The sequence below is a fragment of the Pleurodeles waltl genome, chromosome 7 (genome assembly GCF_031143425.1).
Source record: "Pleurodeles waltl isolate 20211129_DDA chromosome 7, aPleWal1.hap1.20221129, whole genome shotgun sequence".
Classification (NCBI taxonomy): domain Eukaryota; kingdom Metazoa; phylum Chordata; class Amphibia; order Caudata; family Salamandridae; genus Pleurodeles; species Pleurodeles waltl.
Window position 1 is genome coordinate 779,598,883 of NC_090446.1, and position 23,916 is coordinate 779,622,798.

The 23,916-nt window shown below is 40.4% G+C and overlaps 1 protein-coding gene across 1 annotated transcript in view; it reads right to left on the reverse strand.

Annotated features, from left to right (window-relative positions):
- The window catches only part of ADAMTS2 (ADAM metallopeptidase with thrombospondin type 1 motif 2), a 1,546,369-nt gene that overhangs the window by 204,104 nt on the left and 1,318,349 nt on the right, over positions 1–23,916 (reverse strand). The window contains exon 16 of the mRNA XM_069199292.1: positions 938–1,101. Coding sequence (XP_069055393.1) covers positions 938–1,101 — 164 coding nt within the window. The remainder of the gene's footprint in view (positions 1–937; positions 1,102–23,916) is intronic.

Genomic DNA, 23,916 nt, shown 5'->3' on the forward strand with positions numbered 1-23,916 from the left:
GCACTGCCCATGCCAAGTGCATGGGCAGTGCAGGGGCCCCCAGGGGCCACCTGAGTCCCCTTACCGCCAGCCTCTTTCTGGCGGTGCAAACCGCCAGAAACAGGCTGGCGGTAGGGGAGTCATAATCCCCAGGGCAGCGCTGCCCTGGCGGATTATCACCGCCGGGGCTAAAATGGCGATATACCGCCGGACCCGGCGGTGCGACCGTGGTGCGACCGCGGCGTCCAAATACGCCGGGAGGCACCGCCAGCCTGTTGGCGGTGCTCCCGTTGTTTTGGCCCTGGCAGTCAAAGACCGCCAGGATCATAATGACCCCCTATGGGCCTTATTTACACTTTTTTAGTTCCACATTTGCATCATTTTTTCACGCAAAAGCGGCGCAAATTTACAAACTTCAATTATATTTTGTACGTTTGCGCTGCTATTGCACCAAAAAATGACATAAATGCGACACTAAAAAAATATAAATCATGCCCTGTCTGTCGCTGGAGGCAAAGCTCAAGCTGTTAGGCCTGACACCAGGAAGACTAGCATTTGGACTAATGTTTGCCAGTCAAAAAACATAGGCGATGTACGCATTTGCATGCTTTTGGATAGAGGAATGTCTTCTCGTCCTTGTAACAATGAACAGCACATTAGGATGTGGCATTGCCGTGAAGGAGCTTCCTACACTGTAAAGTGGTGCATAATTTAGGTTGCAGGAAAGCATGAAAGATGTTTTTAAACCCGAAGAAATACCACTTTTAAAAACAAATTATGAGTTGTTGGCCAAAATTAGTTGTTTCGCTCTGACACGCTGTCTTCTCTCTGTACAACAAAATTTTGATTAAAAAATGTGAAAAAATAATGTTTCAATGATAGAGATCTGTCACTCACATTCACAATGCAGCCATTATTCCTTATCACATTCATACGCGTATTGTTTTATTTAACTTACCATAGTAACAATTCCATGAGGCAAAGGTCCTATGGTTTGAACAGTCTCTCTGTTGTCATCATTCTGGTAATCCCATTCTAGCCCCATGTCGATAAACGCTTTGGAATCTGGAACATAGTTGTCTTCATTCAAAATAAATTTCCCCGTTACCTGGTTCCTAATTGCTGCAAAACACACAAAAAAAAAACAGAAAAGTTGATTAAGGTTTACCTAAAAATGACTGATTGTTTGAGCTGGTGGCTGTACACCAAAGTTGCTTTTAATGTATACTATTGTTAAGGCTGAGTTATTTATTAAATTATTAATGAATATTCATGTATTCTGAGTGTTGAAATTGCATAGAAAATATAATATCGTAGGGAAAAATAATGCATGCATTTGAAAGTGTGCCCACATGACTGGCCGCCAATGTTCACAAAGTGTATTTATTAATGGTTTATTAATATGAAATTAGGAGGTTATGTTTGATTAATGTAACAATATGTCATATCAAGGGTTATGTATTATGTTTTAGCTTATTAATTGTAGGCCTTAACCTAACAGAGGTCTTGGCCTAGCTGCACGGCCTCATGTCAAGCTGCATTAAATTGTGATTTTCCACTGTACTGTCCATGTGCTCATAGCTGAAAGTCTTTCTCATGAGAAACTGCTTGTTAGAAGATGCTGTTCTTGCTAATATAACATTGTTAATGTAATGTGTGTAAGACTGAGTTTCTCAGGAGAATACAATGGATACTCTGACTGGAGTATAAGCTGCAACAATATTGTTACCTGGTGAGCCGAATGACAGGAGCAGAACAAGAGGAGCAATCATCATATGAACCATGTATTAGTAGAAATGTAGATTTGAAGTTTTAGTTTTATTGGACAAAGTGTGAACATGCAATCCCTTGGCCAATAGGGACTGGGGAAGCAGTTTTAGGAAATGTAACTTAGCCAGACTGCACTGAGGGAACACAGCGCATTTGCCCATTTTCTATCTTTTCGTAAGGCTATTACTTTCTTGATCGTCTTGAGAAGAGAAATGCTTAACTTTATTGCTTATTTGCCTTTTCTGAACTTTGATGCTGAATCCTGATGCCTAGCTTACCGAACTGATGTCCTGAGGACAAAGACTGTCACAGCTTGCTGATACAAACTGAGGATAGGTATATTGACTATGATACTGTTTGACTTGTCTATTTGCTTTTGTTTCTAGGTACCAACCACTATTTTGACAGAGCCAGAGTTAGATTTTGTTGACTAAATTGTTTTGCCTGAAGCCCAAACATGCTATTCTAATCTGATGTTAGTTAGGGTTCTAACTAATGAAGTTCAATACATGGAATAACATTTGATGTATTTTCTTTGCTGAATCTAAATGTGTGCTATTACATTTGCACAGTTATTCTTGCTATTAATTTGCACTGTAACTTTGGAATGTGTAGTAGCTCAAGCTTTGATCAGTTTGCGATTCTTTCACCGCTTTGGACAGCCAGTGTTGTTTCTGTATTTTTATTATTTGATTTTGAGATCATCTTACATGACATTAGCATTGTTAATATAGAGAAATACAAATTCTAACTTTTACATAAAAGTGTGGTTATTCATGACTGCAAGATCAAAGAGTGTGACAATTACTGACTCCTATTGATTATTAATGCTAACAATTGATTATTTGTTGTTGATTGGTATTGGTACAAGGTTTTTATGGTGGGAACATCTTAAGCATACTCAAAAGGTTCTTTAACTTATTTGCATCCCCTTGTAGGTTTACTTATTAAGGTCAGACACGCTAATACTTTTATTGCGTAAACTTCAGTAGTTATCAACCCCATCTGACATTTTCCTCTCGTGCTGTCGCATGACCGAGTCAGTGTGTGCTCGAATAGGTGTTGAGGGAGAAGGAAGGTGTGATAACCTGGCTGATAGATGCGCAGCTTAGACAGAGCTTCATGTAAATTTGAAAACTGCCTCACAGTTTGTCCCCTCATCAAATGTTTAAAGCCAATAGTTTGCGCCTTTGGGACCTTTTGGAATTTCCCAATAATTTTAGCAATATGTTACTATACATATATTTCTTATTTGACGTAAGTAAAGATTTTAAGTTATTAACAGTAAAGCCTTTTAATTTATTAACATTTGTAAACTCTCTTTGCTTTATTGCTCTTTTGTATTGTAGCAGAATTTGCTTTCCTAAGTATTGACGAAACAAAGAGATCTCGGATATAAAAGGCCAAGCTTTCTGATGCTTGTATTCTAAATGTGATCTGAGTCACATTTAGGTGTTCAGGTTAGCTCTGGATGGGAGATGGTGTTCATAATGGCGCTCAAGTGAGCTCTAGAGCTGAGGGTGAAGGCAGTGTGAATGAGTGAGTGGACCATAACAGTGTTCAAATTACATCCTCATCTAACCTTTGGCCTCTTTCCATTGTGAACAAAGTAATGGCCACTAATGTATTATTTATAGTTACCAATTCTAATTCCTTACAACTAATTCATTCTTGCTGCTCATTTATATAAAATGAATAGCAAACACTCATTTAGCAAATAGGCCTGGCTTATTATTTCTTGTGAGATATGTCTGGTGGCAATAACAGAAACTCACAAAGAGACACCTAAATGCTGTGTAAAACACAGTATTGCACTTAACATGTTTTAAGTCATGCCCTTAATTACTTAGGCCATGGGCCCTTTTAGAGCCCCCTTCCCACCTTATTGATCTTATTTAAAGCACTGTGGTCATTAATAGGATTTTGCCTAAAAAGAGGTACAAGCTGTGTCGTAAGCAAGACATGAAAAATGTGATGCTGTAAAACTGTCGAATCCTTAGAGTCAAATCTAAAAGTTGTGGTGAAGAAAGACCTAGCGACTGCTTTGCCTCTCAGCATCACTCTATCTGCACCATCGCTGGAAGGGCAGGAGAACAACTGATCGTATGCACTTTAAGTGAAAGAGAACAGAGGGCCCGACCTCCACTGTGACACCCCAGGTGGTGATTGTAGGTTTCATGTTTCTGGGTACCACCACACCCCCTTAGAAATGTAGTTTTACTATCTATTTCCAAGCGGAGTGGATCCAAAAGTTGTGTTTGTCATTTTCTACCTGGAAAAGCAGACTCATATATCCTCAGCTTTTCTGGGAGTCAAGTGCAAAGTGAGAAACAATGTCAGGAGACAGTTAAGTGGAGCATGAGGAGGGGGAGTTATACGGAATCACAGAGGATGGCAGTGGAGGAAGCAACACGTGGGTGGGAGGACTCAACACAATTCCACTGGTGGGGGGAATCAACACAGAGGGTGTGGATAAGGAAGCAAACTAACATAGAGAGCACTGTGGAGTGGGGAAAGAGAAGTAAATGGGTGGAAGAACAAGAGGGGTAAGCAGGGAAGAAGGACGTGAGCAAGAGAGAGAGAGTGCAAAGCGAAGCACAGGAGCTGGAAAGAAGCACATTGGGGAGACAGCAGGAAAACACTTGCATTCTCATGGAGTTTTTAAAAAATAAGAAAAAACTACCATTTAAGAAAATGAGCAGTGGAAGGACACAAGGAATGCATTCATGCTGTAAAAAAGGGACACAAGAAGTGGAAGGAAAGTTCACACAAGCCAACAAATAAGAAGCAAGCAAATGATAGTTACAATGAAGCCAACCCATTGTAAGCCATGGGCAGATACATGGTCCACTGTAAGCTAACAATACATCTTGCAACAAGCAGCACATGCGCTGTCTATTCGGTGAGACCTAATGAAGCTGAATGAGGAGCCCAATGGGTCAGTAGAAGGTGATCTTTCTGCTGAGGTATCAAGATATGCATCAACAGATCTTTGAGTGTAGATGGCAATTATTAATTGATTCTCTGTACACTGCAATGCATGCTCAAAGAAGTAATAGCTTGTATTTTATCTAGCTGCAAATAGGGACCATTTAGACTCATATGATGTTAAAAGGTGCTCAAATTCCCAGGAGCAAGTTACAATTTCACGATTGTTTAAATCTGTTTACAGACTTTGGTAATACCTTTTGCAAATAAATAGGGAACACACAAATGGTAATTGCTCTCATTTTGTATTCCTTATTACTCCTTGAAAAAATATCAGGTAAATGGAAGAGTGATTCAGGTGTGACTACGATTTGAGCTTACCTACTGAGAGGAGTGCTAAAATGGACACATTTTGCATCTGTACCTGTTTTGGCATTAGCACATTGGTCATAATTACCTGCTTACCAGTGAATCAAAGATCAAAGCAGTCTCTTGATGGGGATAATAACAAGGGCCAGCTATAAAGAAGGCCAAAAGAGTAAGGCACAAGGGTTTAAATAAAATTATTTTTTCTACAGTGTGACTGTTGCCTGTCAAGTGTCATATGAACATGCATACGTAGACCAAAAACTAAAAGAACTGTGATCCTGTAAAGCGGTTGAACCTTAGCAATAAGGATTTTGGGAAAGCCCAAGTGGAGCCTGTTGCAATAGTTATTTCTAGATATGATCATAGCCTGAAAAACAGATTTATAACAACCAAGAGGCAACAGATGACACATCTTCCTTAGCACTGTTGCAAAGGAAGTAGGGAGAAGTGACCTTTTTAGCCCATGCATTAAGAGGCATTGCACTGTCTGCTTACAGTGTTAAAATGAAAAGACATGGCACTGTCCAAATAAGCAATGAGACCTTTGACTGTGGAAACTGGGTTTAGTAGCAAGAGAGACAGATCTGAGGGCCACCCCTTGGCTGGTCAAATCTCAGATGAATTTCCAAGAATGAAGAATTCTAATGTTGGTGTTCAGTTTGAAGGAATTGATACTGATCCAGCTGACCACCTCTGAGAGACAGTTTTGAAATTCTCTTTGCCATTTCCAGACATATATTTTTTAGTAAAATGATCAATTGTGTGTCTGAATAGGTCATGCAGGTAAACTCCAACAACCTAATCAGGTGGGCAAGGGTCATTGAAGAAGAGGCATCAATGTGGAAATGCTACACCAAATATAACCCACATTATTTGTAAATTTCACATGGGGACTGCCTAATTACCTAAACCTAAGACCACTGATTAGTTTTTAACATGAAACATGTTATTTGATATTTTTAATTATTCTTGCACATTACTTCACTGCAATTTATTGATGATAGTACTATATGTTTAGCTGTGAAGTAGATGTACATTTTTTTAAATTAAATAATTTCAATGTGCTATCAACTTTTCAATTTACAAACAGAGCAAAGCATTCTCCCAAAAGTGATGTCAACACCAGACATGAAGATTACATAGAATACCATTTAAATTAAAAAAGATAAAAATGTTAGTTATATTACTACCTGTAGCAAATCCGGCTGCCGGATCCCAGAAGGTGACACTTAGACTATTACTTAATAAGCTATGGCAATCAGAGGCCTTATCTACCTGTTCAAACTTCCAGTAGCTGACATCTCCTCCATTCCTAGTGGAGAACTTGACCAACAAAGTCTTAGACTTTCATTAATACGGAACCAATATGACTCTATCTGGATAGACCATACAAAATGGAAGCTTGCAAGAGAATGTTCCTATTTTCGGCAACCTATTGGCTGACATAATCGCTATGAGAAAGCAGGTCTTGAGAGTTAAAGTCCTACCCCATCCAGAGGCTCAAAAGGATGAATTGTCAAGGCTTCCAAAACCACAGATAAATCCCATGCTGGAAATGGACAAGAATAAATGGGATACAAATTTGCTATTCACTGACGACCTTAGAGAATTAAACCATGCTCATCTTCTGGAGTCTTCCAGGAACTTTAAAAAGTTCTTAGTCCTACCCATTGGAGTCTAAGGGTTGCCACTGTTAAACCCAATTTCGGCTTGTCCTGTAAAAGGTCCATCACCAAAATCAAACTGGTTGGAGTAGTATCCAACTCTCTAACCTTACACTAACAAGAAAAAGATGTCCAAAGTCTACTATACAGATGAAGCATGGACAATCTCCTGGAAGGCTGAACTGTAACAGCAAAACCCTCAGGCAATACTTGTTCTCTTAACCCTATCTGCTTAACCTCCAGGCTGTCAACCTCAGTTTGAGCAGAGTTGTCTGGGGCAGCAACGGAACGTCAAGAGGAGAGTTGTTAGAAATGGGGTCTTTGGTTGGCAGTCAGGTTACCCCTTGTCCAAGCAAGGACCCTCACTCTAGTCAGGATAAAAGAGAATCACCCTCAGCTAACCCCTGCTCACCCCCTTGGTAGCTTGGCACGAGCAGTAGGCTTAACTTCAGAGTGCTAGGTGTAAAGTATTTGTACCAACACACACAGTAACTTAATGAAAACAATACAAAATGACACAACACAGGTTTCGAAAAACAGAAAATATTTTTCTAAACAAAACAAGACCAAAACGACAAAAATCCACAATACACAAGTCAAGTTATCAATTAAAAACCAAAAAGAGTCTTCATGTAATCTTAAACACAAAGCTAACGCTGTTAGCATCGAAATGTACCTGGGTGTATCAAATATAACCCCGCACGGGTGAGTGTGCATCACAAATGGCTTGCGATGCATCAATATCACTCACAAGCGAGACCGTGCGTTGTTTCTCCTTCAGTCGAGTCGGCGTGCGTTGTTTCTCTCTCCGCAGGAGAGCGATGCATTGATTTGAACCACACTCTCGGGTCCGGGCAGGCCTTGAGTCCTTTTGACATGCCCAGTGATGTTTGTGTCGGAAATCCTGCCGCACAATGATCCGAAAACCCTGCAGCGTGGGTTGCGATCTCACCAGCATCTGTCAGCGATGCTGCGCGTTGTATCTCCAGCTATGGACGTCGATCTTTCGGTCCCAGATCTAAGTTGCGTTGATCTTTTCCCTGCACCCCTGTCGGTGCATGGATTTCTCACTCTTGGTCTGCCAGCTTCTCCTTTCAGGGTCCCAGGAACTGGATGGGCACCACTTGGCAGAGTAGGAGTCTCAGCAGAGGCTCCAGGTGCTGGCAGAGAGAAGTCTTTGCTGTCCCTGAGACTTCAAACAACAGGAGGCAAGCTCTAAATCAAGCCCCTGGAGAGTTCTTCACAACAAGGAAGGCAACACAAAGTCCAGTCTTTGTCCTCTAGCACAGGCAGAAGCAGCAACTGCAGGAGGGCTCTACAAAGCACAGGCAGGGCAGCTCTTCTTCCTCAGCTCTTCAGTGTTTCTCCAGGCAGAGGTTCCTCTTGGTTTGCAGAAGTGTTCTAAAGTCTGTGATTTTGGGTGCCCTTCTTATACCCATTTTGCCCTTTGAAGTAGGCTTACTTCAAAGAAAAGTCTCTCTTGTTTGTGAAATCCTGCCTTGCCCAGGCCAGGCCCCAGACACACACCAGGGAGTTGGAGACTGCATTGTGTGAGGGCAGGTACAGCCCTTTCAAGTATGAGTGACCACTCCTCCCCGCCCTCCTAGCACAGATGGCCCATCAGAAAATGCAGACTACACCCCAGCTCCCTTTGTGTCACTGTCTAGTGAGAGGTGCAACCAGCCCAACTGTCAAACTGACCCAGACAGAGAATCCACAGACAGGCAGAGTCACAGAAATGGTTTAAGCAAGAAAATGCTTACTTTCTAAAAGTGGCATTTTCAAACACACAAACTTAAAGTCAACTTTACTAAAAGATGCATTTTTAAATTGTGAGCTCAGTGAACCCAAACTCCACATGTCTATCGGCTCCCAAAGGGAATCTATGCTTTAATCATTTTTAAAGGCAGCCCCCATGTTAACCTATGAGAGAGATAGAGCTTGCAACAGTGAAACCCGAATTTGGCAGTATTTCACTGTCAGGACATATAAAACACATTAGTATATGTCCTACCTTAAACACTGCACCCTGCCCATGGGGCTACCTAGGGCCTACTTTAGAGGTGTCTTACATGTAAGAAAAGGGAAGGATTAGGCCTGGCAAGTGGGTACACTTGCCAAGTCGAATTTACAGTTAAAACTGCACACACAGACACTGCAGTGGCAGGTCGAAGACATGATTGCAGGGCTACTTATGTGGGTGGCATAACCAGTGCTGCAGGCCCACTAGAAGCATTTGATTTTCAGGCCCTGGGAACCTCTAGTGCACTATACTAGGGACTGACTAGTAAATCAAATATGCCAATCATGGATGAACCAATTACATAAACATTTTGTATAGGAGCACTTGCACTTTAGCACTGGTTAGCAGTGGTAAAGTGCCCAGAGTAACAAAAACAGCACACATCAACAACCTGGAAAACAGAGGCAAAAAGTTAAGGGAGACCACCCCAAGGATGAAAAGTCTAAAAAGAGTGAACTGTGGGGAACCTCCACTCCTGGGAAGCCCTTATGGAATGTGAAAGGGGAATCAAATTTGCACAAGGACAATGAGGCGTGATCATCACATTCTGAGCCCTCTACATTCTCACCAGAAATGCCCTAATCAAGGTAAAAGGCGGGAACGCATATATCAACCAATGAGGCCATGGACATGTCAGACCATTCACTGCCCATGCTAAATTGTTACTCCACCTTGAACAGAAATTCAGAACCTTGAGATTCTTTGGTGCTGCCTACAGATCTGTAACTGGTCTCCCCCACTAATGAACAAGAAGAGTGAACAGATCCGGATAAAGAGAGAAGTCAAGAGAATATGGAATCTCTCTGCTAAGAACATCCACCCTCACAATGAATATCTCCTGGATGTGAACTTCAGTCAGAAATCAGCCCAATCTAGAATCACTTTGATTATGTTGTTCAAGATGCAACATCTAGTTCACCCTTACTTGTTGATGTACGTTTTGGTGATCATATTGTCTGCTCAACCCAGAACTGCTTGTTTCAGAATTAAAATGATTAAATGCTTGAAGAGCTAACCGTAAAGCTTTGAGTTTTCTATAGTACAATGCATTTTGAGCTTCTGCTCTTGTCCAAAAATTGTCAACCTCCTGATCCTCCAGCCAGGCTCCCCAGTTAGACAAACTGGAGTCTGTAGTGATGACAAGTGCGAGCAAACACTAAGGGCCTGATTTAGATGTGACAGCGGTTCCACGTACGCTGTCAAACCATCAGAATTCTGACCACTGTATTCAGATATATGGAGGCTGACCCTCTGTCTTCATCCACAGAGTGTAGTTCATCCCGTAAGTGGTTTACCGCTGCAGACGCAGTGGACTCCAATGCTGGCTAACAGTACTCTGTTGCTGTCAGGGGAGCAGGATTGCACAAAGCATATTTAGATTTCACAGTCATGCTGATGTTTTTCAGGCGGCCGATTCCTGACTTTGGAAATCCATTGCAGGACCCGCTCAACATTTTACTATGTCTGTGGCTATTGGATGGATGCCAGCAGCACACACCTAATGAATTTTGGTCAATTGTGAACACCTACATACCACACTATAAAACACATTCCAATTCAGACCATGATCCTTTGACATTCCACTGCAGAACACCATTTTGCTGCTGAATTTACCACTTAGAAGTAAAGTTGTATTATTTATTATCCTCCCTCTGTTCATTTGTCATTGGTCTCATTTTTAATTTTTTATATTATCCTATGGGCCACCATTTCATTTATTTTTAGTTACTCACAATGGCAAGGAGGAGAAATCCCTGTTTTACAGTGGGAGAATTTGCAGTCATAGTGGATAAAATCATTAGAGTGGAGCCACAATTAGTTGGAGCCCAAGTACAAAATGCAACCATATCTGAGAAAAGCCAATTGTGGGCCGGAACAGTTGACAGACTGAATGCTGTGGCAGAACGACCTGTGCACAAAGGAGGAAATTAGGAAGAGGTAGAATGACCTGCGGGGGAGGGTGTGTTTCCGGGCTTCCAAGCATCACCTGGAGGGCCAGAAGACTGGTGATGGTTCTACCAGCCCCCCCTTGCAATTCTTTCCCTGGGAGGAGAAGGTCTTGCAGGTCCTACATCCTGAAGGTTTGTCAGGAATCCCTGGTACTATGCTGCCCTACTCCTTTTACTAGTGGGCAATATGTGGGGTCAATATGTGTTTTGTTGTTCATTGATCATTTCTTGTATTTGCTTGTTTGTTTGAATGTATTTTTTTGTAGTTAAGCTAACAGATATGGTGCTCGTAAGTATTTTTTCACCTTTTAACATGTTTAACATGTCATAATTTAGTAAATGTGTGCAGATCTTCACTGCATAAATTTTACTAGGAATGTTCAACTTACAATTTTCCAAGTGTTGGTAATGTCAAATTGAAAGTAATACAACTACCAAGTTGCCTTATTTTTGTATCTGGAAAATATGTATGTAATGTAAGTAGGTAATTCTCTCTGTACTTCCATATATGCACATATGCACATGTTAACATATGTCAGGCATTTCTCAAACCACATTTTATGCAATGAATACAACTTGGATTAGTTCATGTAATTTTGTATGTTGTCACTCTCTTGTCATTTCATTAAAGTGATGTAAATGGTTTCACAACTCAAAGTATGTTGACTTAAAGAATTTATTTGATGTTATGCTGAATGCAGAATATAAGTAGTAATGATACTACATTTTCTTAGCAAAGTTCTTATGATGACCAATGCCATTAATCCTACTAACTTGTATAAAAGTCTGAGTTTCAGCCTACTTGGCCTTGGAATGGTTAACTTCTCATATCTCCTCTATACTAAGTTGGGTTGAATGTGTGGTATCATTTATACACACTTCCCAAGAAGCCTTCTTCTTTTCAGGACACCTACTCATATTATTATTTTTTTAAGTTTGCATGTGTATAATTCATAATGGTTGGGTAATTTACAAAAAACACTGAAAGGTCTAAACATACTATGAATACCAATTTATTAATTTTAGTTTGCATCATTTGTAGCTCAAAACACATTTAATGCATACATGGATAGTCATCTGCCAATGAGGATACCTCCACTCCAGACCAGGGGCAATTTATCACAGAGGACTCCGCTCCTGCAAGTCAGGATGATGCCGAGCAGTCTCGTCCATCTGGCCTGTCTAGGCTGACAGCTCCAGTGAGTCTCACTTAGCCCACACCTACACCTCCCACCCCAGCTGTTACAACACCTCAGCCAATGGACACCTCTACTTTCTGGGTCCAAAGGAACATCAACACAATGTTGTGCCCCTCAGTCCTGGCTGCTGTTGAGTCAACACCACCACAACAAACCACCACCTCCAGTTTAGCCAGGACCCAGTGGGATGAGGGGAACATAGCTCAAGGGCACAGGGTAGTGGGAATAGGGTACATGGGAGGGAATCTGTAGGCCAGCAAAGTGAGGCCACTGGGTTCACTGTCACAAAGATCACCATTGACAAAGTCTTGGGATCCCTGCATCGGTCCCAAGACATGATGGGACAGGTCCTTATAGAGCTCTGGGACATTAAGTGTGAATTGTCTAATATGTTTAATTAATAATTTGATTTAGTTGGGGGAACGTCGAAAGAAAAAAGTTCAAAGTCAAGTGAAGATTCAATCTTGAGAAAGCTGTTAACAAAGAAGATATTGAAAGGAGACAATTGGCCAGAGAAAAGTTCAAAAGGTGGAAGGATTAATGTACTACCACTGATTCAGGAAGAAAAAGAGTTGAATGAAGGAGAAAACAGTAATGGAGAATAAGGGGAAGGTTGTAAAAGACAGAAAAGGAAAAGAGTTGCAAGCAAGGACCAGAATGGGAATATATAACTACAAATGAGTGGCAAGAAGAATTTTTGAGCTATTGTTTTGTTAGAGATACTAAACGATTTTATTCTGGCACATGAAGATTATGAGAAAAGAATTTGGGGAAAGAAGTTGAAAAAGACCTGAAAGTCGAGCTTAAAAGAGACATTAAATAACTGGCATTGACAAATAGATAACAGAACTTGACAAGCTGCTATACCGAAATTAACAAGCAAAATCCTGACTGTCCTGAGTGAATTAATTATTGAAAAAAAAAATTAGGAGGGATTTTTGATTGTTTATTACTGAATTTTAAAATGTTTGAAAATTCTTGTTTTTTTTATTTTTTTAGACTATGGAGACCATGAGAAACTTTCATAACTAAAACAATAGAATTAGTTGTTGTAAGATTTTAGGTATTGGATTGAAGGTAGCAAGTGTGTTAATGTGTTTATTGTTGTGTGTAGGGGTGACTGTTTAAGAGACGAATGGAGACAACCATTCTGCAAAGATTGATAATTCTTTGTCTATAACTGGTATATCACTAACTAAAGACAAGTTTAGAATAGATGTCAAATACTTACATGAAGAGAAAGCGCTTTCTTCCATTGCTTTCTATCACTTATTGTGTGAGTATGTTGAAGTGATGGACACTAAAGATTGTTATGTATGTACACATATTCCGACTTCAGTGGAAGGAACTGCTTACCATAGTTTGCCTGTAACTTATGCTATAAGCTGCAGTTTTTTACTAACACGCTTCTAAATTCAAGAATATATTCAGTATTTCTATTCAAATTATGACATGGTATTTTCCTTTGTACATGTTATTGGTTATTTGAATAGAATAACCAAAGATAATAATATAGTTATTATGAGAGATTTCTTTGTACCTACTTTAACTTTTGGTACTGCATTCGCTCATAGAAATAATGTAACATGTGTACTAACACCCGGAGAAAATAAATTTTTAGATAACACAGAAAATAGATGGAGAGAAATAAAGGCACGGATAGATAAGGGAATGATTAGTAGAAGACCTGGGACTGATTATGCCTAAACTGATATTACTAAACAGGGAAAACTAACACTAGATGCTGAACATGTGGGAGGACTTTGTATGTATAGGCCATGGAGAAAGAATGATAGAGTGTTTGTGGGAATGAGTGAGTGAAGACATGTGTATGTTTTGGAGTAAGTGGGATTTTATGGTGAATGGACAGGATCCACCAGTGCCTGGTATTTACTATATTTGTGGAAGAAATGCATATTACCGTCTTCCTAGAGGGTGGTATGGAACATATTATTTGGGAATAGTCTTTCCAAAAATTTATCATCTGGAAGCCTTGAGTAAATTTCCTGAGATGATGAAAATTCAAACAAGACACAAGCGAGGATCAATTTCTAGCACTGTGGGAGACGTTTTTGGGGCTATAATCCCTTCAGTGGGAGTAGTTCTGAATTCGATCAAGATACAGAAGTTATCTACAATAGTGGATAGCATGTTGACGAGTTATTCTGGAGCTATCATTCTTCTAGATACTGAGTTAGCTGCTACAAGAGCTATGGCACTTCAGAAACACCTTGCATTAGATAGTCTTTTGGCAAAGGAGGGCAAAGTTTGCAAATACTTGGTTTAAAACATTGCTGTGCATACATTCCTGATAATTCAGGAAAACTTAGAGAGTTGATTAAAAACGTAACAATTAACAAAGCAGATTCAGAAGAACTAACGGAAACTGCAGTTTGGGAAAAAGCTGGCAAGGGAATTGCAGCTGTGTGAAACTGGTTTGGTAATGTGGGGAGAGGTATTATTTTGACAATAACAAAATGGGTGTCAATAATTGTGTTTTGTTTAATTGGAATCTGGGGAATATATAAAATGATGAAATGCTTGAAAAGGAGAAAACTAGAAATGAATCGGGGAAGATTTGATATACAAATGACTAAATTGTATGGGGAAAATAAAAGGAAAAAGAAAAATAATGCAAAAGTAAATGAGACCAGATTTTGAATTCTCAGATGATAATACATTTAAAAAAAAATATTATGAATTAATGTGATGACATAAATAGTCATCAGAGGATGGATTGTGAGAGTATGGATTTTCTAATATGTTTTATTAATAATTTTAATGTATTAACTGTATAACGAATTAACCTACAAAAACGGGTGACTTTTGAATATGGTTGCCGTAATTAATTTCTGTTCTTAGCTGAGCAAAAATTCTAACTAAACATTGTGGTTATTTTCCATAGTTCAATGCTTATATAAAAGTGTGTTAAATGGCTTAATAGATGTGTACACAGCTACCCCTATTGGGTTGCTGCATTATGTCTTACAAGGTCATGTTTAACCAAGTTCTTACATAAGTTGAATGTTCTTTTGTCTGAAATTATCACTAACACATGGTTTCGTCCTCAAGAATGTAAGAAGATGCTACATTGTAAGAAGTTTCTTCCTGAGAAGAGAAGGTTAGACGAGATGGAACAATGGAGCCGCAGACGAGACGGAAGAGGAAAAGTTACTGTTATGAAAATGTCCTGGTTGGCGTCGATGTTATAACATTTTAGGTTATCAATTAGAGAAACTATTGGTTGAATTGTAAGCCACCCCATGTACTGACCAATCATAAACTTTTTGAAGATTAGTATAACAAGCTGGGTAGGATTTTCTAGAGGCAGACTCTAAGACAGATTTTAGGAGAAGAAGAATCAGCAGTGTGAGTTTAGCTGTCGATAGACCTGATCTACTGAAGTTATACCTGATGGTGTCCTTTTTCTGAAGTAGACTGCATGTTGTTCTATGGGTAATGTATAAAATTGTATTGACACATGTGTCACTTTTGCTTTGCAGATACCAGCTGCAGCTTATAACTTGACTGCTGCATATCAAAAATGTTTTCTTATATTAACCCAAGATAGTATGTTTTTCTAAATTTGTGTTCCTAAATTCTTTTACATGAAGTCCAATATGTTAATGCTAATTGTGGATAGTGAGGGAATTAACTTTAAATGCTCAAGATTTTTATTGACACTCTTTGATTATTTGTACTAATGCATACTTTGCCATTATTACTGATTCTGGTGTTGCTAATCAGTGTTATTATGTTGGAGATTATTTACTTGATTGTTTTGATTAAACTCAGATATATAAGACGTTCTAATCAGCCACTATTAATTCTATATGCTTATCACTTGTGTTTGAGAGTTATTTTCGTGACATTAGCATTGTTAATCTAGGGAAATAAATTCATAATTCTTTAATAAACCGGTATGGTCATTGTCTAAGGTTCAGAATTCTAAATTAGTTATTTAATGTTGATAATCACATTGATCATTGATGACATCCTCTCAATCCTTTGTTGCTTCGATCCATTGACCACTTGCGCAAAATCCACTATTTAGCTTAAGTAATAGCTAGGATTTTGTAGCGCTGCAGCACTTAGCCCACACCTACACCTCCCACCCCAGCTGTTACAACACCTCAGCCAATGGACACTTATACTTCCTGTGTCCAAAGGAACATCAACACAATCCTGTGCCCCCCCCCCCCCCGGCCTGGCTGCTGTGGAGTCAACACCACCATAACCACCACCACCTCCAGTTTAGCCAGGACCCAATGGGATGAGGGGTACAGGGTAGTGGGTTTAGGGTACATGGGAGGGAACCTGTAGGCCAGAAAAGTGAGGCCACTGGGTTCACTGTCACCCAGACCACCATTGACAAAGTCTTGGGATCCCTGCATCAGTCCCAAGACATGATGGGCCAGGTCCTTATAGAGCTCTGGGACATCAGGCAGTTGCCTATCCCCCAGAGAGGAAATTCATACGAACCATCAGGAGAGGGTGACAAGACCTCCACCACCAACAGCAAGAGATAAATAACATAATGTCCTCCAGTATGTGACTAACATTCATCCGTGGACTAGATTCCAGACACATTTATCTTTTAGATGCCAGTTGAATTTTGTGCATTGGACTTCAAACAACTGTGCCTCTAAAATAATAGTTTTATTGACTATGATTGACTCTTTCTTTTTTTTTTACGTTGTTATTTGGGGTTCATCCTGTAACGGTTTGTGTTTGTAAAATAAATTATAAAAGCACAAAGTCAAAGACTCGCATTGTGTTTCTTGTGGTATTTGCTTTTTACTTCTTCGTTCCATCGTTTTGTTTTTATAAAATGCAAATAATATAAAAAATCCCCCCAAAAAGTTACATTTAGGTAATGTTTCTCCCATTTTTAAAAAAGTGAGATATAACAAACACAACAAATCTTAATGTATTAATGTCATACATTAGTAATTAAGAATAGTTTGTCAAATGAGAAAAAAATAGAACACATGCATAAGCAAAATAGTTGGTGTCATTTTTGCTTTTACAGTTGTAGACCTTGACACCAGGTAAGAACGGGATATACTCAAATAAAACAGATTCAATAGGCATGATTCATGTCATCAGTTGGAGCCAAACCTCCTGCTTCACAATAGGAATCCCACATCAATAACACCAATAGTCACAATGATGGCAGTACACAATTTTGTGACTACAGGATCCTTCTAATAAACTGGGTCAGTGTCTGGTGGCATGTCACAACCAACTTTAAGTGGTGTGCTACAATCTTTGTACAATGATGAGACACATCAACAGCTTTCTACACTTAACACAAAATGAGGATTTTGCAAATGTGAAGGGAGATGAGTATGCTATGAGTCGAATTACACATGCGGTCAGAGCTAGTTAAGCAGTACATGTTGCCTTGGTGGCAACATTTAACAGTAAACAAGTCTAATGCAAACTTAAACTTCTATTCAATAACTGTGCAAGTTGTCTTTGTACAAGACATGTACATCTGAAATGTGTGTGTTTTTAACCGATCAACCCATCTTCTCTTTGTACTTTTCAACAGCAGCATATAATAGTAAATGTCACAACTTTGAAATGATCCAATGAAGATGACATGGTGAAGGATCCTAAAACAGAATAACAAGAAAAAATAATTAATTTACATGACAAAATAGAAACATTACAAATGACAATTAATGAGGACACGTCTACTTAGAACAATCAAAAATAAAAAATGTAAATGAATGCAGTAGTCAATGTGACAGAAATGTAATCAAAAACAATTTTGCCCTGGAATTGCTTAAACTACCCAATCCTAAAAAATGTCCAGAACAGACTGATATGCTCTATATATTGCAACGTATTTGAATATTAAATGTAACATTAGGTAAAGATATACTTACACTCATGTGAAGAAGTTCTGAATAACATCTTGATGTACATCAATTCCTTCCTCTTAATCATTATCATTATCATTTGGCATTTCAACATCTGCATCCTGTGGCTCATCATGGTCTCCATCCCCTGCAATTTATTATATGTTCAGTCGCAGGGCTATGTTGCGCAACATGCAGCAGGCCATGGAGATTTTGCATACCTTATTGGCCAAGCAGAGGAGGGCTCCATCCAGACAGCAAAATCTGGCTTTAGGGTCCCAAAATCCCACTCCACTGGCCTCCATGTTCTTCCATGGGCCTCACTGAAGCGGCCTTCACCTCGCATTGTTAGATTCCTCAGTGGTGCTAACAACCAAGGTTGGTTAGAATGAGCTGAATCTCCTATATAAAATAAAAAATATATTGAGTAAAATATCTAATCCCATTGTACATTCTAAAACTAGAAATTAACCAAATAAATATATTGACGGATTGTACATACCAACACGTCAGACCCTCTAAGGTTCAAGTTGTGACATTTGCAGGGGTATGCTGCTGATTTGAAGTACAAAGGAAGTATGTGTTGACCTTGGAAAATGGGCACACATGCTTGTGATGTACAAATCAGGTAAGAAGACTACTTTTACATTGATTGCATGGAATTTCTTTTGATTGCAATTGACCTGCTCCCTGGCGTGTGGTAGCACTAAGACAATGTGTGTGCTTTCAATTGCTCCAACCACATGTGGTATGCTATCCAAAGCATAAAAATCTCCCTTCACATTTGCAAAATCCTCATTTCATGGAAACTGGATGAAGCTGTTGATGTGTCTCATCATTGAAGAAAGGTCTACTTGTAGCACACCACTGAAAGTTGGTTGTGGCATACCACCATATACTGCAGCAGTGTATTGGAAGGATCCTGTGGTGACAAAATGGCTTATTGCAATTATTTTCACAATTGATGTTACTGATGTGGAATTCCTATTGTGAGGCAGAGAGCTGATCCCAGCTGATGACATAAATCAAGAATAGTTTGCCTATTTGATCTGAATGTTTTGATAATATCCCTTTCTTCCATGGTGGTACAGTCTGAAAATGGTTTAAACACTTGAGACTGTTGTTTTCTACCTCTCCCTGGGTTCATATGTCTGCATTTAGGAAAAAGATAAATATTACTTTAAAAGGGCAAACAATACTTTGATAATCAACACACATTTCATGTCTTAGTTAAATTCCATGTTTATGTGCCATATATGTACACATCATTTTTTAGTGATGTTGTAGCTAAGAGTAACAATTTTTATATGTCTGATATTTTTTCAAAGTAATGTGAAAATAATACATTTTAAAAGTATTATTTACACATAATCTTGTATATATTTTTTCTAAAATGTTGTCAAGTATAAAATAAACTGTATCACTATTGCATTTAAACACAGTGACACATTACATTTTACTGTTTCAATTGTTTTTAAAACAGTATTGTGTGCATTTTGCATAGGCAAACAAACTAGCAACGATTTTGAGAGGTGGTGATGCACTTAACATTTAGAAATACACTGGTTCACATTCTAAAATGGTGGCAGCCTGACCTTGCCATCAGGACATTTGCAATCTGATAGCCGTCGGCAGAAGTTAATCACATAGTGTGTGTAAAACTCCAGGAGGGACACAGCTATAGGTTAACATGTGTAACAGCAACGTCCATCTCCACTGACAATGGCGTACGTTGTGTAAATGTATGTGGCATTACAAAAACAAATCACTCGCCTCCTAATACTGCAGCCAACAACACCTCCTCCACTTCTGCTGCTGTTACCGACCTCTGGGAGCCACAATGCCCAACAAAGCAGGTGACAGGGCCATTAACGTCTCGGCAGAGCAGTTGGAAATGCATACCACTGCGGTCCTGTCCCTGCACAGCCAGTTGAATGGGAACCCAGAGGAACAGGTACGTGTTTGAATGGAAAATGCATCTCTAACTAAGTTGTTTTTTTAATACACAGGCTAAATTGTCCCTTTTAGTTCTTGATTGAAGTGTTGTGATTGGAGAGTAGTCAACTAAAAAATTTGGCTAGGAACAAAATTATGTTCAACAAAGTTTTTAAATGTCTTTAAATTTAAATAGAAACAAAACGTTATCTGGATGAATAAGATGACTTTTCATTTCAAAGCACTCACAATCCAAAAATGTCCATTTACAAACTGTGTGCCCTTACTTCCAATGGTCAGTAGACACTGTGCCATAAGTGTAATTGAAAAATGCAGCCATGTGTCAAAATTAGATGAATGTAAAGTGCAGGAAAAAAATCAAGTTATGAACTTCTCTGAATAATTTTTTTTGGCACTTTAAATGTATGCCATTTTCAGAATTATGAGTATTTGTATGTATAATACATGTAATGGTGCCACATATGCGGAAAGGTATGTCCTGTGCTACAAGTATATATGACAGAGGGTCTCAGTCACCCATACAAATATGTCCCATACCTCCACAGACATGTTCATACACCAACAAAAACACTGGCTCACTGGCACACAACAGCCTTCCATATTGCCCTCAATCATAGTATGTGGTTCCAACCATAGTATCTGGCTCTAAAGAAATTAGGCATTAAGCCAATAAAGCTGGGTGTTGTGTGTTTACTAACAATGCTCAATTAGTAGCTCACCATGATTTGTACTGATCCGAAGTAGCTCTCTCTACAGGAAATATTTCAGACCCCCGGCCTAGATGATATTTGTGGCCTGGATTTGTAAAATGAGGATGTGAAGGTACTCATCAGGTCACTACAAATTAGTATTTTCTTGGAAATAATACATTTTAGGAATTAATCAGTGCTAACCTTTTAGAAATGCTTGTAATAGATTTTACAAAATTGTGTTACAGCAATACAAACAAACAAAACCTCCAAAAAAAACTTTTTCTTTCTTGTTTCATATCCATACAGGTCAATACAGGCGCCTCAGAAAAAGGTGATATGGAAGGCCATCGCCAACAAGGTGAAGACCGTAGAGGCGTACAAGCTGTGCAGCATTCACTGCCAAAAGAGGTGGGAGGACCTACAATGCTGGACCTGAAAGTCTTCTAAGTCCAGCTAGGCCAGTCCTCCCAAAGTGGGGAGAGCGTGCACCGCACCCTGACCCCCTAATGGCCTGCATACTTGCAATGGCCTATCTGGACCTCAATGGCCAGTTGAAAGCCCTCCAGCAGCATCTAGGGGCTAAGTTTTTTAAAAAGTTTTTATTGTTAGTTAACCTTTTTTTGTTACAGCAATAATTTATGGCATAAGCACATCCTTTGCACAAGAAGAGTTCTGAAAGGTGTAAGTTTAGCACAACTGTATGATGATGTGTTTTGTGTATTGATTCATGGTAAATGTTGCCACTAGGGGCCAGATGTATCAAACAAATTTGCATTCGCAAACAGTGCGATTCGCAGAAATCGGCCGTTTGCGAATGCAAAAACGTGGTTTGCGATACATGAAAGGCATTCGCAGGCCAAAAACAAGGAATTGCAAAAATTTCAATTTTTAGCGAAGCGACATGGTTTTGCGTGTCGCATTTTGCATCTCGCAATTTGCGACATGAAATACCGAATCGCTATTTGCATATTGCAAATTGCGAGTCCGAATAGCAACTCGTAAATACAGATTCGGTATTTCACGTCGCAAATTGCAAGACGCAAAAGCGACACGCAAAAGCATGTCACAATCCGATGCATCAAAAATTTGCAAATTGCTAATTTTCGCAGAATGGCCTTTTGCACATGCAATTTACCACGGATTAAAACCAGGTGGTAACCAGGTGCAACCTATATAAAGAGGCCCAGAATGCCTCAGACTCTTTTCCACAATAGCTGCACTCTACGTCATGGCGAGGAGAATGAGGATCTTGGCAGGTTTGAGGAGAGGGAGGAAGAGACAGGAGCACATTTTCAGAGTGCGCATTACCCTTTTTGACCAGACTGAGGAGGATATTTTTGAGTACAGGTTGAGCTCAGCCATGATACTTGACCTGATAGCTGAGCTACAACCCATACTGCAGCGCACAACACACAGGACTAATAGCATACCCACCCATGTGCAGGTATTATGCTCCCTGCACCTACTTGCCTCAGGGAGCTATCAAGGGGTCATAGCAGGAGCTGGAGGGGTATCACAGAGTGCCCTCTCTAGATTTTTCAATGCATTTCTAAACGCCATGCTGAGCAGGATACACCAGTACATCAGATTCCCCAACATCCCACAGGAATTACAGCAGACAAAAATAGATTTCTACCAGATAGCACAGTTCCCCCACGTCCTAGGTGCCATAGATGGGACACATGTTGCAATCTGTCCACCATCGGCCACAGAGTATGTGTACTGCAACCGTAAATACCAACATTCAATGAACATACAGGTGATATGCAATGCCTTCTACATCATAACTGATCTCGTGGCCAGGTACCCAGGGAGCACACATGATTCGTACATCTTTCGCCACAGCGGGATTCACACAAGACTGCTAGCTTGGGAATTTGGTGAAGGATATCTACTAGGTACTTTCCCTCTGTACAATGGTGCATTGATGGCAGTTTGACGTCAGATGGCTTAGCTACTCATTATACCCTCTGTTCCTTCCAGGAGACAGTGCCATCGCAGTGTGCACCTACATGATGACGCCCTACCTAAACCCTGCAACACCAGCAGCGCGGAGATACAATTCAGCACACAAGACAACTCGTAATGTTGTGGAGCGCACCTTTGGCCTGCTGAAGAGTCGCTTCAGATGCATCCACAAAAGTGGAGGGGCACTACAGTACAGCCCGGACACGACCTGTAGAATAGTGGCGACATGTGCGATCTTGCACAATATAGCTACCACCAGGGGCATACCTGTGGAAATATCGGAGACATACTCATACTCAGATACGGATGATGATCCCATACCACCCCTACAACCAGCAGACAGGACCAGTGCAGCAGAGGGCAGGCAAAGGCGTGCTGACATCACGCACAACCATTTTAGATGTAAGTTATGACAACACAACCTCACTGACATGTATTCCGGTAGTTAGCACCTTTATTACCTTGACTTCAGGTAACATACGTGTTACTAGGACAAAGCAATACACAAGAGTCAAACATGAGCCATTAACAGTGTTGCACTATTGTCATCATAGTTTACTGTAATTTTACTTGTGAAGTTAGTCCCCTGTGGCCATCAATGTCACTTTTTACGACCACGCATTCCACTTGAGTGCACAGTGGCCTAGCCGGCACCTCTTGTATCAGGCTCACAGGCAGTACTGTGTCTGGTACTGTGACGCCTAGGATTCATCATGGGCACTGCAAGACTGCTGAGGCTAGATGACTCCTCAGTATCCCCAACTCCCAGTTCACTGGGTGTTGCACTGCGTGTTGCCAGCATAGCATCCAGAACGTTGGTAATTTGGACCAATCCCTGGGCAACATCCCGACTGCTATGTGCTGCCTCCACCTGTGCAGCCACAGCATGCCGTGATATCAGGGCAGTAGATGTAGCTAGACGATTTACTGATCTACAAAAGCCACTGAACATTCCCATGAATTGCCTTTCATGCCTGCGGTGGCTGACTCGCTCATGCCTGATCTCAGTACAGAGTTCCTTTATGGCATTGGTCAGTTCCCTGGTGTTCCCCGCAGCTGTTTGCTGTCCCTCATGCAGCTTGCAGATGTTTGTATTCAGACACTCCAACTGCTTGTGCAGCCCCCTTATATTGGCATTGTGTGACTGCAACTGCCTGTGCATTGCCCTCATGTTTTTGTTTTGCAGGCGCTGCACTTTGAGCATAGATGCTTCCAGGCCACCGAAGAATGATGGGCCCTCACCTACATGTGTGTGCTGTGTGCCTGCATCGTTCGGCCTCCTGCGGGGAGTTGAGTGACGCTGGGGCAGGGACTGCTGCCTTCCGGTGGATCTGGCTTCTGGGGATGGAGTGTGGCCTTAATTCCGCATGTCATCGGAGTCCTGGCTCAAACGGTAGAGAGGTAACACCCTTCCCCTGCGTCTGATTGGCGAGATACACAATGAATCGCTGGTGTTGGAGTCAGACAGAGGCTGTGTTTCTGCATCCCCCACAATGGCACATTCTGCTGCTGCTGGGCCTGAGCCATCTGCAACGACAATGTGCAGCAT